This window comes from Crinia signifera, chromosome 1 (genome assembly GCF_055691185.1).
Source record: "Crinia signifera chromosome 1, ASM5569118v1, whole genome shotgun sequence".
Taxonomy (NCBI): Eukaryota; Metazoa; Chordata; class Amphibia; order Anura; family Myobatrachidae; genus Crinia; species Crinia signifera.
In genome coordinates this window covers 276818646-276835346 of record NC_139217.1, presented here as the reverse complement: position 1 = coordinate 276835346, position 16701 = coordinate 276818646, and the positions used below count along the sequence as shown (strand labels likewise).

Genomic DNA, 16701 nt, shown 5'->3' with positions numbered 1-16701 from the left:
CTGGATTCATCTGCACTAATACAATTTGAAAAACTGCTAATATACTTATATTTCTCTATGGTATTCCTAAATGCCATAGAGAAATACAATATAATGGGACATTGCAAAGTAGTAGTAGAGGACCAGCCGTCCAGAAAGTGTCATCTTCTTGAGAGCAGCACACTTATTGGTGATGCTGAAACTGCTATGACAAATGGCATCATTCCATATCATTATGTGCACTGTACGAGACATTCACCACCTATAAATGAATATACTGTATATATATATATGATCCCTGTGTTTGTGACAAAATAATATGTAATGTATATACTTTATGTATAGCCGTACAATTTTGTGTTGCATAGAGGCTGCAGGCCATTGTAAAAACTATTTTCTGTACTTACATTTTTATGATGTACAGACCGAGTTTGCTACATAATGTACTAGGTGATTTATGTAACATGATTGTGTTTTTACAAGTAATTATAATACTAATAATATTGTGCAGTGGATTGTTAAACAATCATATTTAGAAATGCTTAAAAAATAATAATTAATGGAATTTACAGACTAGCAAGTAAAATGAGTTGAAGTGTCTGATTTGGTATAAAAGTAGACAAAAAAAAATTGTGGAAACGATTCCTCAGGAAAATGTACTATATCCTAGTGACCAAAGATTTCATAATGCAAAATATGGCAGCTAGAAACAGATTGGTCAATGTAGATATCCACACCATTTCTGCATCGTTACACGTGATCCCAGCTGAATTAGTGCCCCCCTTATCTTCTAACAGCTGAGCCAAATCATTTACCTCAGAAGTGTACACTGAAGAGCATCCCTGCCTTCTAGGACCCCACCTGATCTGTTTCTTCTTAGACACATGAATCTTTGCCAGCAGAAAACGTGACTTGGTGAGGCTTAGGGATTTGGGATAAAGGGGATATTTACTTAGTTTTACCCAATAGGATATTTCATTTGAAGATGCACCGAATGACTTTTGTGGAATCTACAGAATCCTGTACTTAGCTTAGTGATTCTGCACAGTCCCATGTTTGCTCAGCACTGCTGTTACCCAGGACACCGTCCTGCTTCTGAGACATGTAAACAGACCTTCAAAGAAGACTGTGTCCATAATTCCCAATATACTTGATATTCAACCACTTGTATTGCCCTGAAAAGATTATTCTTATATTATAACATTTTATTTCAACAATATTTATCCTCATAGCATATTTGTTGTGCTAAAAATTATGGCTTTGCTCAACAATTAAGACTTTCTCATACATTGGGGCCTATTCATCAAAGGGAGGAAATCCTTACATACTGGGATAATGATAAATATACAGTATTTTATATCGTTGTAAAGGCAAAATAGAAATTTACACTTTTTCTGTAATTTGAATAGTGTTATTAAGTAATGGAAAGACAACTCCCTCTGAAGCTTTTATATAGCCAATCACAAATCAAATGTGCAACATAGGTTCTGAGGTACAAGCGGTCTGGGTCAAAGGTCACAAGAGCGGTCTGGGTCAGAGGTCACAAGAGCATCAGTTGCTTACTGCATTCCTTTTTAATCACAAAAACAACTGCTTGCCTTAAAAAGCATACAGTAAACTGAGAAAGGGTTAACTTCAGACTGTCCCTTTGTAACTTTCAGTGGTGCAGCAGCGCAATTAATTATAGAGTTCATTAATTAGTGAACATATTAAAGAGAGACACCATTACTGACAAGTGCAGACGTGATATATCATCAAGTCAATAAACTATTGAACATGAATCTGGACCTTTCAGCAAGATCTCCTTTCTTCCTCACTGTTAACCTACAGACACATATATTATTCCTGCTTCATCAGCAGATGTCCTCGGTAATATATTTCATATTACTATTTCCGTTAATCAGGAATACATACTTATATAGCTTGGAAAATGAACGATCGAACAGTTTACATGATGGAGGGGGGTGCTGTAAGTACCGTGTATGACAGGGTAATTTATTCCATGGAAGTGACTGGTATTAAACAGTGGTGTTGCAGATGAGTTATACACCAGTGCTGGGATGAGAATGACTAACTGCAGTAACATCAGATGATCAGTGTGTGCCTGGATACAGATAGCAGACCATTGCTAGAAACCAGGGAACTGTAGGGATGGGCCAGCACCGTTTACAACCTATTATACATCCTAGTATTATTTTGAGTCTAGAACATACAGTACTGCAGATTTTATAGAAATTCTATACATATAGATCAAGCCTGAAATGTTACATTACTTTTGTACCATAGACATAAGGGCCCTACATACGCAGAGATGTGTGCCAGAGATACATCACGGGAGATTCAGCACAAGAGATTTCACTCTTGTGGCTAATTTCAGACAATGAGCCACATACAGAGAGATGTGTGTCAGAGATTCAAATTGGGAGATTCAGCATGGGAGATTTCAAATCTGTCACGACTGTCACGCCGCACATGCCATCAAACTGCACTGTGTATGTATATATATATATATATATATATATATATATATATATACATACACACACACATATATATATATATATATATACACATATATATATATATATATATATATACACATATATATATATATATATATATATATACACATATATATATATACACACATATATATATATATATATATATATACATATATATATATATATATACATATATATATATATATACATATATATATATATATATATATACATATATATATATATATATATATATATATATATATATATAGTGGAGATAGTCCATACATACATTGGTGGAGATATATACATAGTGGTTAGTCCATACATACATTGGTGGAGATATAGTCCCCCACCCCAGGATGGAGATAATTAAGGATATTACGTTGGTGGTATAGTGGGTATAGCCCCCCAAACATTGGTGGCACAGTGGGAAAAAAATAGATATACTTACCGCTACTCTGGAGTCCAGCATCGCGGCTCTGTCCCGCGGCGTCATCAGGAGGGCTGTCTCCGGCGGTGACGTCATCGGCTCGGCGGTGGTCTCCGGCGGTGGTCTCCGGCGGTGCCTGTCATCGGGATCAGCGGCGGCGGTGGTGTCAGGTGCAGCGGCGGCGGCGTTCAGCGGGGCTTCAGTCGCTCAGAACAGCCCTGCTCATCTGACCGCAGCCACACATGCGGGAGATGAGCAGGAGCTTTCTGAGCGACTGTTCTGTATTGTACAGCCCGTCCGTTCTGAATCTTGGACAGATTCAGAACGGCGGGTGCGCGCATGTAAATCGCTGTGTGGGCTATATACACAGCGATTTACATGCATTTTCAGGCATTTTCTGAGCAATTTAGTAAAATCGCTCAGAAAATGCCTGAAAATTGTGCTGTGTGTGGGGGCCATTAGGTTGGTCTTGCAAGTTTTACTATAATGATTCTAAAGGCATTTTGAGTCATTTTACAGCTGGGTAGATGGGTTTATGGATTGTTATGGATTTCTTTTCCAGTGTTTAGTTTATACTTTGTAAAATGGGGCAGAAGTAGCAACCAAGTTTTAAACCTTAAACATTTGCTACTAATGTGTTTCCCCAAGGATTAGAAAAATAAAATAAATTATGGGCCAGCCAACCAGCTTCTGACATTTTTCAAACATGGCCTGTAACATGGCAGTTAGGAGCTAATTGGCTGGTACTTTATCACTCTCCACTGTATCACTTTTGAAGGCTTAGTACATCTGGCCCACAGTATGATGTAAATATTTATTAATTATTTATTTATTTATTTATTTACAGTTTCGTATATAGCACAGCAATAGATTCATAATGTCTTTTTTAACTTGGGTAATGTCAACAATATCCGGCTATGCACAAATTCCTTCCTTTGATATCAATCAAAATTGGGCAAAGGGATCATATCACACAGAGGCGCATTAACAGAGGACAAGGCCCGTGTGCAGTCTTCTCCATCCATTCAGCATTGATCACTATGGAGAAGTAATTACACACAAAGGGGGACATTTACTAAGATGGGAGTTCTATTTGATATGAGATGTTGCTATGGGCAACCAATAAAATCCTGTGCATTATTTTCTAGAGGGTGCTAAATAAATAAGAAACAGATTGTGATTGGGTGCCCATAGCAACATCCCATGTGAAACAGAACTCCCATCTTAGTAAATTTCCCCCAAAGGGTGCAAGTTACCTTTGTAGTGGCATTAACCGCACCGCATCAGTAGACTTTCATATTTTGCCAGAGTCTACTGGGCATGTGCAGGTCTCTGGGAACATTGAGCCCACGTCACATACCCTTGAACATCGCTATTGCTCCTGCATAAGTAACTAGAAAACGACCACCATTGCCATTTTCCCAGGGGTTTTTGAAGCTGCACAGTCCGCGCTGGACCGATGGAGAGGTGACTATAATTACATGGGTGCAGGGTGGGTGGTGTGAGCGCCCCTCCCCCCTGGACCCACCGGCCCCTGTGCACCTCACACTTTCACCCATTATAGTTACACCAGTGGGCTGTTGCTGCACTAACTCTCAACCACATAGTATTTGCGTGTAATTGCGTTGACCCTATATACTGATGCCACAGAATATAGCAGATGGCACTGTTTCTATTTGTACACATTTGCATACTTGTTCTTAGTACATAATGACCCCTGTTCCAATGAGATTTATGCTGGTTCATCCATCCAGCTGAAGGCATGTTAGACTCAACACATGTGAGTGTGCACAGCCTTATAATATAATAGTGGCTGGCTTATTACAGAAATACGGTAATTGCTTGCTTTAATTCACTTTTGCTGCATCCAGGTTTGAAAACATAATTAGGAATTTGTGTGAGAATTGAATTGAGATCCATGGCTTTGACAATGCGTCATATTACTAGGCACATGCAGCACATGCTACAGTACTTGGTGTTAGTTACACATTTATTTTGTATTCAATGAATCCAATGTATGTATAACTATGACTATTATATGTTTTTGTCCCTGCCTGGTGCAGTGAAGTTGCTCCATTTTTTTATTACATTAAATTCTCTTCCATTCATAATTTATTTATTTTAATGTTTAACTTGGTAAAGGCTAATATGCCAGTTTTGCATTTTATTTGTGCCATTATGCAGCTATAAAGAATACTGTGCGTTCCACTTGATCAGAATTGTGATCTGTTTGCCTGCTCTGTTAACAGTCTATTCCTGGTATTTATATATATATATATATATATATATATAAAAATTGAGTGATTGTTCCCTTTGGTATGAAGGCAAGTAATTCAATTATACATACTGTACACTAGTTAAAAGCCCGTCAAAACGACAGCTTCTGCAATGTACTGTACTTTCACTTTGAACTGTGACAGTTTTATCCCACGCACTCTCCATCCTACCCCAATGCCTACCTGCTCCTTCCTCCAATCTCTGTCTTCACAGCTCCCTCTCTCCATATCCAGCAAGTTTGACACAGATCAGTGTCCTTGCAAAAAATTGCTTTTACTTTCTGCTATGACTTCTTTTAGCACACAAAGGAGTAATTTGTTCTGTTCAGTGGCCTCTAGTGGTCATTGGCAATATTTCATCTCATAGAGGTGAGTTAGTCATAGATAGATAGATAGACAGATAGATAGATAGATAGATAGATAGATAGATAGATAGATAGATAGAAAGCCTACAGTATGAACAACGTTTTAAGATTGTCACCGCGTGAAATCATGTCCAATAACCTGGGTTATTGGTATGAGAAGGGTGTAAGTGACCGGTTCAGGGAATGTGTTTGTCATTGTCCCTTAAATATTATGTACCATATCTTGACAAATAGATATTTAATTTTTTTTCACTTATGTCTCATCAATGGCATATTCTGAAATGACCCCACTCTTTTAGATTGGCTTAATAAATGTTTCCATCTTTTGGACTCTACTCACAAACAATACTAATAGCTGATTGCTTTATGTTTTCCATAAGCTACAACAACTCATACATATTGCAGAAGCATAAATTAGCCATAGGAGCACTTGATCGATCATCTCTGTTTTGTTTTTCCTGCAGGCCATCCGATGTACACTTGTAAATTGCACATGCGAATGTTTCCAGCCTGGGAAGATTAACCTGAGAACCTGTGACCAATGTAAACATGGCTGGGTGGCACATGGTAAGAAATGACATTCCACTTCCTATAATACAGCTTTATGGTCATGCAGTGTATAACTTTTAAATGGAGAAACATTAGCACATTCTCATGTGGAATCAGGTGATGTATGCCAGGATACTCATCTAAAAAGCATGCATTTCCAACAAGAAGCAACTAAAACTAATAATTCAGCTCTATGGCATTAAATAGTGTACAGAAAATTAAAAGAACAGCATATATTTAATAAAGTATCAACAAATGATACACAAGAGCATGGTGGCATGACATAATTTGATTTTTAATAACTATAGTCATATATCTATAGCTACTACAGAGGTGAGAGAAAGATGGTGAAGTTTTTAGAATCTTTATTCCTGCATTCATTGTACCTAAAATGAATTACTAGAGAGAATCTCATTACACAAATGTGCTTTTTCATGTCTTTATTAAAAACATTGATCCAGAATTCTCTGTCTTTGTTATAAAAAGATTTATTCCAATAGATGTAACAATCAATGAGGTGACACATGTAAGTTTGTGGAGCACAGAAAAGTTATGCTGCTAAGACCAACCAATCAGTTACTTGTAATTCATTAAAATGGGACCTGGTGAAGGAGAAGGGATGAGTACTTTCTGGAGGGGCCTGGCAGGGGCTCATGTGCTCCAAAAAGTCAGCAGAACAAGCATTATCTTGCCTAATAACTATCCTATAATGGCCCTTAACAGAGGCATAGCGAGAACGGTGCCGGTGGAGCACAAGCTCCGGGCGCCGGAAGCTATCAGGGCGCCGCAGCTGTGCCGGCACCGCCAGATCACCCGCTCCCCTGCACTCGTCTGCCCACTCCGTCTCCCCCGCTAGCTCCCGGCTCCCCACTGTGTCCGGGAGACGTGGTGCTATTTAAAATTCACTTCTCCCGCTGTACCGCTAGCCAATAGGCGCTTGCGGTCCAGCAGCCAATCACCTGGTGGCTGCTGGACCGCGAGCACCTATTGGTTAGCGTGATCCAGCGGGAGATGTGAATTTTAAATAGCAGCAGCGTGCATGTTTCCTGGACACAGTGGGGATCCGGGAGCGGGCAGGCCCTCTCTCCACACTCACTCCACACTACTTCTCCCACCCTCCCTCCCTGCTCCACACTACTACTCCCACCCTGCCTGTATTACAAAGTTTGCTAAAATTTGCAATATGCATTACGGTATAATGTTGGGTAGTGCCCACTTTTCACGGAGTCTCACCTACTACAAATTGGGGGGGGGACACGAAACATGCCCTTGCTTCGGGCATCGTGGCACCTAGCTACACCACTGGCCCTTAATAAAGTCAATATTAAGACCAATAACTTTTTATAAAAATCTGTGCTTGAATGAAAATGAAAAGTAACATAGAATAAGTATGTAAGCTGTTTTAATAAAAGCCTGTATTAAAAGGCTGAAACGTCAACAGATAATTAGGCTGTCTGAATTTTTTTGATCAGGTCCCCAGTGCCGCGGCCGTCCAGCCTCCTTTGTTTGTTTATATATATATATATATATATCCAAGGGAAAGACCGGCACCCAGGACTTATACTGAGTCCAGATGGGTAGCTTGCCCTGGTGCCACCCTAAGGGCCTCGCAGCCCGTGAAGACACAAATTGGAGAAAGAAGGACACTCAGGGACTAGATGCTGGTGACCGTAGGACAAATTTATTGCCTGGTGGTCTACGTTTCGGGGTCTCCCCCGTCGTCACCACCAGGCAATAAATTTGTCCTACGTTCACCAGCATCTAGTCCCTGAGTGTCCTTCTTTCTCCAATTTGTATATATATATATATATATATATATATATATATATATATATATATATATATATATATATATAAAATATGCCAAAGTGAGCAGTGTAAAGAAATGTGAATCGTTCAGAATGTCTGTTATTATAGCAGCGCTGTAGTCAGGTGGCTCAGGAAAACATAGCTACTACCACTTGCTAATTAAAAAGCCTGAAGTATGTAAATATTTTAAAAATTCCAGTAGTCATTCAAAGAGACATGGGACGCACACACTCGTATGTAGATTTTCTAAACAAATGCTCCTTTCCTAATGACTTGTTTCACCTAGCTTGCTAGCAGCATCCTGATACCTGTCAGATTCTTGCATTTGATGGCTCAGCGAGACAGGGCAAGGGAACATTTCATCTGCCATGCAGTACTGATAGGCTTCTAAATGAGTGCCTGAGGACTACGATATTCCTGCTTTGAGACTCTGACCTCCGTTTCTTTTTTATTAAATACTTTTAAAAAGAAGTTAAAAAAACACACACACAGCTTATTAAATCACAACACAATAGCAACTGAATGTTAAGATGCACTCAATCGAATCAGATTACTATTCTGCACCTTTCATTCAACAGGATAGATTTGAAATGGTTCTTTGCATGCAAATAACAAGCCACTGCAATACATACACTGTTTCCAAGTGCTGTCATTATTTCATTTCATTTACACTTTAACCTTACTAATGAAAGGTTACATTTTATAAGATCAATGACAATGGAGGCAATATTGAATTTAATCATATGAATTGAAATCATAATTAATTAATGAAGCCAAAGAGCAAAATACATATTTAAGGTTTTGGATGATTGGCAGCCTGCACATAATGTAATATTTTCAGATATAATAAACTAGTAACCCTTTTTGATGCAAAAGCTTCGAAAGCTAGTCTGCTACCATCTGTGTTTGTGCGTGTGTGAGAAAGAGATGTCGTTTCACTCTCTGCCAGCAGATGGCAGTGTTTCAGAGACTCACAGATACTAGACATTTATATATATATATATATATATATATATATATATGATAATGTTGATTTTATATATACTTATATATGCTTATGTATGTATTCAGCTTATATACATAACGTTGGTGATAGCATTTTATTACTGTTCCTATGTGTTGTAGATGTACTGTAAGCGTACACATCAGCTTGCATAGTAGGGTTTCGGGTGGCAGGGGGAGCGTGCTTTTGGCGAGGCGGCGTTTACCTACTCACTAGGTATATACGAATATACGCAGTCTAGCGAGCAGGTCTGAATTACCCCCATATTTTGATAATTTGCACCTACCATTCACAAATTATCCATTATCTGTAGGACTCTATGTAGTTCTATCTGTAACTTAATCGAGAAATTACACTGTTGAATCTCCGTAAACCTTCATTATGGGCAACATGCAATGCAATAATGCACACATCTTTAGACAAGCTTGCCTTTATATTCTGCACCTTGCATAGAGAATAAGCCCAATTCTAGGTCCTATTTCACATTATTTATGCAGATATGAGACGTGGTTCATGATGCGGTTTGTAAGACATGTGTAACATATTTATTTTCTACCCCCTAAGGGTTTGTTTCTGCGCGCACTTTGCACTACAATGATCTAAATTCTGCCCCCATGCTCCCCGAACTGCATGCAAAATAAGAGAGGCTAGTATATTCCCTAGTTATCAGGGCTTCTCTTGAACGTTTGTTTACAGAGACTTAATAGAGTCAAATTGTAAATAAGTGTAATACTGGAATATAGACAGATTGGCATCACCCATTAAGTAAATTGTGAATTTACAGGCACAACAGAAATAAAGACTGTAACACTTATGTAAAGCTTTTTGTAGTGTATACACAGATCAAGTACTGATTAAAGGTAAATTATTTTTAAAGAATAAATAAGACTGTTTTGCAACATCCTTGGTGTTTATGGTAATGTCGAAGCTAGTTTCCAAACATACTTTGCAGCCAGGGACAATTGGATTAGGTATGAACACCTCACAATATGTACAGTGAGTGTAATATTAGGGAGAAACCTTGCTAATTTTTGCTTGCAGTTCTATGAGGTACAAGAAAAGATGAGGCTAACTTGCTGAGACGGACAGCATTATGAAAATTAATTAATGAGAGGAATGAAATTACACTGAACATGTAACATTGTTGATTTCAGTACATACGTGACGGAGACAGCACGGACGGTGTAATGCTGGGTACACACCAAAATGATTTTGGCACAATCCCATCAATCTGGATCCAATTCAGACTGATTGGATGCAGATTGGATGCAGATTTGGTCAAAATCGTTTGGTTGGATCTGAATTGGATCCAAATCCGATCCTACCTGCTGCAGGTAGGATCTGTAAAAGATCCATTAATCTGAATACAGAGGGGATCGGATCGGATGCAAATCGTATGTAAATCGTACGATCCGATTTGCATACGATTTGCATACGATTTGCATCCTATCCAAATCGTTTTGGTGTGTACCCAGCATAAGGGTTAGCATTACTGCCTCACAGCACTGGGGAGAATGGAACCCATGACCTAACTGTGCAAAGTTTGTATATTCTCTCCGTGCTGGCGCGGGTTTCCTCCGGGTACTCAGTTTTCGTCCAACAATCTACAAATATACTTGTACTGTACGTTAATTGGCTCCAACAAAAATGAACCCTAGAATGTCTGTGTGTGCGTGTACATGTGGTGGCTAACCTTTATGAATGGCAGTATTTGCAGATTTTGCAGTGATAACCATTTGCACTTTTTTCAGTTACAATACAACAAGGCACAACAACATGTCATGATTAACAATTCTTCAATAATGTCCGGGAGAGTCCATATTTTGGGACTACCAAAAGAGTAGGTCAATCAGTCGCATGCCACCTGCATCGCAAGTGAAATGAGTCAGTCCACAGTTTGATGTTGCTGTTCATGGCTTTGAACAGGAGGGGCTGGTTCCTTGTCCATATGGTGGTAGCATGGAACCTCCTACACAGTGGCCCCCTTCAGTACTCTTTAAAAAATAATTTTACTAAAGGTGGCATAAATTAAACATGGGCAAGAAAGATTTTGACCATTATTAAAAAAATTGATCCAATATTCTTGTGGTTCACAATCAGATATAAGTAATATAGATTATGGAAGTTACTGTATGTCAGTATTGTAGACATCCACTCCTCTCAAGAGTATGACAGAAGAATGGTGTCAGACACCTCACCCATCATATGGAAAGCAGCATCCTATGGATCCAATGTGAGAAGCTGATGGCTGCTATTCCTCTATGTCAGGAGCCAGTATTCAGTGTGGGGGTCCCTCGGGATATTAATTGTCTTGCACAATTTCACTATTTATGCTAGCCAGTATTTAGTCTGTCATGCAAACTGTTCAGAGCCAGCTCTAACAATAGGCAGTTTAGGCAGCTGCCTAGGGGCTCCAGAGTCTAGGGGCACCCCTGAGTTTGACTATCATAAAATGATGGATTACTCAGAGAGGCATCCCTGTTGAACTTAATGCAAATGGCAAATGTTGAACTTCTAAGATGCCACCTCCACACTTCCACCTGAGGTTCTGGAAAGTCAGCATTAGTGCGTCGATGGTGGTTGAGCAGTAAGCAGAAGTTTTGCCTAGGGTGCTTAAACACTTAGCACCAGCCCTGGATCTGTCAGGTGACATTGTACCACATACTGTACATACACATTTAAAAAAAATGTTTTAAAGCAAGGAGGCTTTTGTTGCGCTATAGTGCTGGAGAGGAACCAATGGTTTTATCTTGTAATTGGTTTAGCCTCTTGAAGCAGAATTATTACACATACTGTATAATATGATAACTAAGCATTTGGAATTTACACTGTAGAATTGTCATCAGGTACAGATCTTGATTTTCTCCAAAAGTAAAGGATGTTTTGCTTCAATAAATTAGATGGAGACCAGTGTTCCAAGCTCCCTGCTGACCTCAACTGCCAATTTGTGCACACATTATTTTGAATATAGTGCTCACAAAGGGTCAGTTGAGGTCAGGTAAATTACTGGACCATTACCCCAAAACTCTTAAAATATGTCTACATTGATATTTAAAATTTATTTGTAAAGATGGACTTTGAAATAAAAAATTGCTTGCCGTTTTCTGGGATTAGTAAATGTTACCATCTTCCGCTGAAATCTAGGTGCAAGTGCATAAATTGATCAATGAAGAGTATTTTGTGTTTCACCTCTGCTGGTTTGTGCTTTACTTGATGTAGTATGACCAAAAAAGATAACATGAAAAGCCAGTGTGATATCAGCAGTGACACCAATGATTTGTGTAGCTTACAATAATCATATACTAAACTAAAAGAGGTTTCTGAAATATGGCAAAATGTAAAATGGTAAATTCGGGAGCTAAACGAGACCTGGGCACTGGTGCCATGACAAATATGGGAGGCGTGGCTAAATGCCCTCTGCCTCCACTGTGTTCGGCAAAGTGTGTCTCTCTCATCAGCTGACCTGGGCCCTTCACATGCTCATCCATCATGCCCAGATCAGGGTAATTAGTACCCGATCCCTCATTTGCCACTCCTGTGTGAAAATAAGGACAAGTTGCCAAATTAATTCTTTTTTTAAACTACAAATCTGTTGTGAATGAAGACATTAGGAGTAAGTAATTGTGGTGAAAATTAAAACATAGTCAATACTCCAATACCCATTATCAAAGCTTTTAATTAAACCATAGCTCCCAACTGTTTCCATTTAGATAGCATAGTCCATGAGAAGTGTATCCCGACATCCTGGCATTCAGCAACATTGCCCTGATTGCTGGTGAGTTGTATGGTATGCACAGTGCCTGTTTTAGGGGTCTGTCCTGAAGAAGAGGGTAGTTTTTTGTCAACCTTTGCACCATCTTAATCGGATTTCTAGGAGGCCAGTGGTTTAGAAATATTTATAATATGAATTAAAGTAATAGGTCTACATTTTCTGCTTAATATATATATATATATATATATATATATATATAATTTATCATAATCGCATTTTACAGTGGTGCTACAGTATAATATGTACAAGCAAATACAGTAGTGTTAAGTCTAAACACACTGTGAAATGATACAGTACAATGTCAGTATATTGGCAGGCAATGCATAACAACATTGTACGTCGCAAATATTCAAGTATACTTAGGCTTATCCTTTTGTAAAGTCTATCTGGTAAGCATGTACCAAACAAGTGACAAGTCACATAGGCAAACTCAGGGCGGGGATTCTGGGCAACCAGAAACCCCCCTCCTCTTGGTAAGTGACAATAGCTGGTATATAATATGATCAATAGAGCTGCCACCACATCACGCAGTGTAAGGGACAGAGCAGAGCTGCTGCACATGCCCAGTGTACCAGCTTCTTCTACCACATTTACTGTATGTGTGGATATGAGCCCCAATTTTCGGGGCTGTTACTTCTCCCCCAGACTCCCGTACTTACTCCAATGCAATGCAGAGTGGGAGATTTTGGATTACATTTGGAAACCCACCTATAAAATCCTACGTTTGCCCCTGAGTTATCCTGTGCCAGCAATAGCTAATGCTAACGGGTGCATGGTTGTTCTAAGTTTACAAATATTGGGAATACATTTTTTTCAGACCATAATACACAACTAATTCCAAACACTGTTAAAAATATAGATGGAAAAAGGTTGTATCTATTGGGATAATGCCATGGACAAGTGAGAATTTACGGGAATGTATCATAAACTGTCATACTATATTTTAAAATGTGAAACATGGCTAATATCAGTCATGGCTGCCCAACTGGTGGTTCCGGGGCTGATATAGGGTGTACTTCCTCTGTACAGAATAATTGATGATAGTCATCTTGCTGTAAGGAGTGTAAGAACAGGCACGTGCAATCCTATTTGTACATTTCCTTGTGACCATGTTCACTGTCACTTTATTTTCCCATTTCCCCTCACCCACAGATCTGTGACCCATCTTTCTAAAAGAAAACCCAATGTTGAGCGTTTAGCAGCTTTGAATAATCTAAAAACTAATTAGCCGAGCGCCTGTGAGACTCTTGAGGTTGTGAGAAATCCCTGATGTGTACAGAGGGAGTCTGTCTTCACAAGAGAAGGGAGTCCACAGGCAGGGTGAGATTAACCCTTATTCTTCACACATGGCGGGATTGCTGCACAGAAAGTCTAGCAAGCTTATCTGTGTATCTGTATATGCATGTACAGTATGTATGTATGTATGTATGTGTGTGTGTGTGTGTGTGCGTGTATACATATAGATAGATATTCCCTGTCAGAAAACTTGACGGAACAAAAAGCTGTCATAGGCGCACAGAAGACAGGAACATGTGTCACATAGGCCATCAAAACTGAAAAGGGGAAAAAAGATCAGGGTGAAGGCGAGAAAGTCAGACAATTATATTAATGCTGTCACTTTTATGTTGCAGCTTTACGCTACTATCTTCAGGTGCTGAGTGCGCAATTGCCTCAAAGAAAAGTAGACAGTAGACAAGAGGGATCGTTATTAACTGAAGAGGCAGTGTGTCAAAGCTGGAAAGGGTTCAAAGTTTTGTTTGAAAAGAAAAAAATCAGACAGCCTCGCCTGTGAACAAACTGCGGTTCTGCTTTCGGCTACAAAAATAGAGTAGCCGTCTAAAATGTACTCCTTGGAAACAGATCACAAGGCTAAAAAATAATAATGAAAGATGTCATTGAGACCTTTTTTTACTTTATTTTAATTATATTTAATTGTATATACATACATTGTGAGTTTTTTTTACTGACAACTCAAATTTACATTTTGTTTGGCAATGTGACCATAACATTACATGTACAGTATGTACAGACTTCCATAATATCATGTTACATGTACTCTCTCCTGTACTCTGAACTACTGTATATCACAGTTTTATTTATAAGCACTTGAGGGAAACTGAAATTTCCAGATGCACCCAGAGTCGGACTGCCCATCTGGCACTTCTATCAAACGCCAGAAGGGCTTATGGGCAGGTCCAGTCACAGATAGAGACAAGGCTGGCAGAGAAGATCATTCCATGGCACTCTGCTCAGCTGCCTGGCTCTCATAGGTAGGGGCATGTTATAGAGAGATGGAGGTGTGCTGCAAGTCTAGGCTCCCATGACACCACATACCCATGACCATAAACAAATGCCCTTTTTGGGCGTACATGTGTAATTACATGTACGCCCCAGTCAATCTCTGGATGCAACACATTCTGATTTGTTTTTTGCTTTCATTCCCTTAATTAAAGCCACATGACTAAATAATAAGAGGTACACTAAGTCCACCTTCCCTGACCCAAAATGCCTATTCATTTAGGAAATTTCCTATTTTTGATGTGCATTTATACACTATTTTTTTTTTCATGGCAGTATATTTACTCATTAGCTCTACAGGAAGATCTTCCACCATAATTTTGGAAAACTGTCCAATGCCTGCAGTCAAAGTACGAATAAAACAATTCTACATTGTATTGTTGCAATTTGCCGATTCCCCAATGCCTGGGTTGGGAAATCGGGAATATTCAACAAGTTTACAAATTCAATTTCCAGATCCTGTCCGAAAACAGTTGGGATCGGCACATCAGGGATTTTTAACATGAAGAATGCTTATACACCAGGCAGGTGTAATCTAGGCCTTTAGGACCTTATTCTGGTTGATTCGCAAGGCTGTGAATTCCGATATGCACCTCCCCTTTCTTGCTTTGTTCGTAAGGACGGGCTGCAAATAGTTGTTTAACATTAACATCCATTCGCAGGCTGTGGGGGCACACCCACATTATTCGATTGTTGCTGCAGTCCTTGCAAATGGACCAGAATAATCCCCTTAATGTAATTAGTTGCCAACATACTATTACTGTATATCACTCATCAAATCTGCTAAATCTTACACTGCTGATTTGTATTGGTAGTTTCTAGCACAATGAAAATGATTGATTTTTGTCATTTATTTACTAGTACTTATTTACCAGGTTCTTAAATAGCGCAGCGTAGTATGGTATATGTTACATTATGACAAAAAGTGTATCTAATTTGAACTAGTTGTTTAACATGCCCTAAAACATGGCCCTTAAACCATCCTTGCCTACTTTTATTTTCACCTCTCTGGGAGAAGCCCGGAGAGGCAAAGCGTCAGGAGGGGCAGGGACAAGGCTATTACTTGGACCCACCCCATGACATAAAACCCTGTGATTCGCGGGCTGCAGAGAGGGTGCATGGCTAAAATGACGTGAAATTACACTACTGCATAATTTTAGCCCCGCCCCTTCTTCGCACACCCACGATTTGAGGAAATTGCATCAGCAAGGAAGGGTTTGCCCCTCTGGGAACAAGTGGGAAACTTGCCCACCTTCCTGAGGAGCTGGGAGGTGGACTCGATTTTCGGGAGCCTCCCGGCCATTCCAGGAGGGTAGGCAAGCCTACTTAAACATATTATTGTGTGTTATAAATTAGATGTGCCATGCAGCTTACAAGGTTAGGCTGCAGTGTTATGCTGACAGAAATCTACAATTCAAAGGCCATCACTATTAAAATGCACAGTATTAAAATATCCACAAAGTTTGTAGGGAAACATCACCTTACTTAGCTCTTAGGTTAGTCAGTTTGATGTTTTTTAGTATGTGGAGAAAACAAATGTAGAATAATGCGTTAATCTGAATGATGAAGTAAAATAGCTTGTCGATATCTTAAATCAAATTCTGCTAAAAGAGAATACTGATGTGTCCCTTGCTGAATCTTATACTGTTACCGCAACCCTCATTGTCATTTGAGTTTGACATACCTGAATTAAGCTGGGGCCCTAGGCATAAG

The 16701-nt window shown here is 39.3% G+C and overlaps 1 protein-coding gene across 8 annotated transcripts in view; it reads left to right on the top strand.

The window, feature by feature from the left end:
- BNC2 (basonuclin zinc finger protein 2) overlaps positions 1-16701 on the top strand; it is a 474973-nt gene that overhangs the window by 353086 nt on the left and 105186 nt on the right. For all 8 annotated transcript variants that reach the window (XM_083184331.1, XM_083184322.1, XM_083184341.1 and 5 more), the window contains one exon: positions 6022-6124. In XM_083184331.1, coding sequence (XP_083040457.1) covers positions 6022-6124 — 103 coding nt within the window. The remainder of the gene's footprint in view (positions 1-6021; positions 6125-16701) is intronic.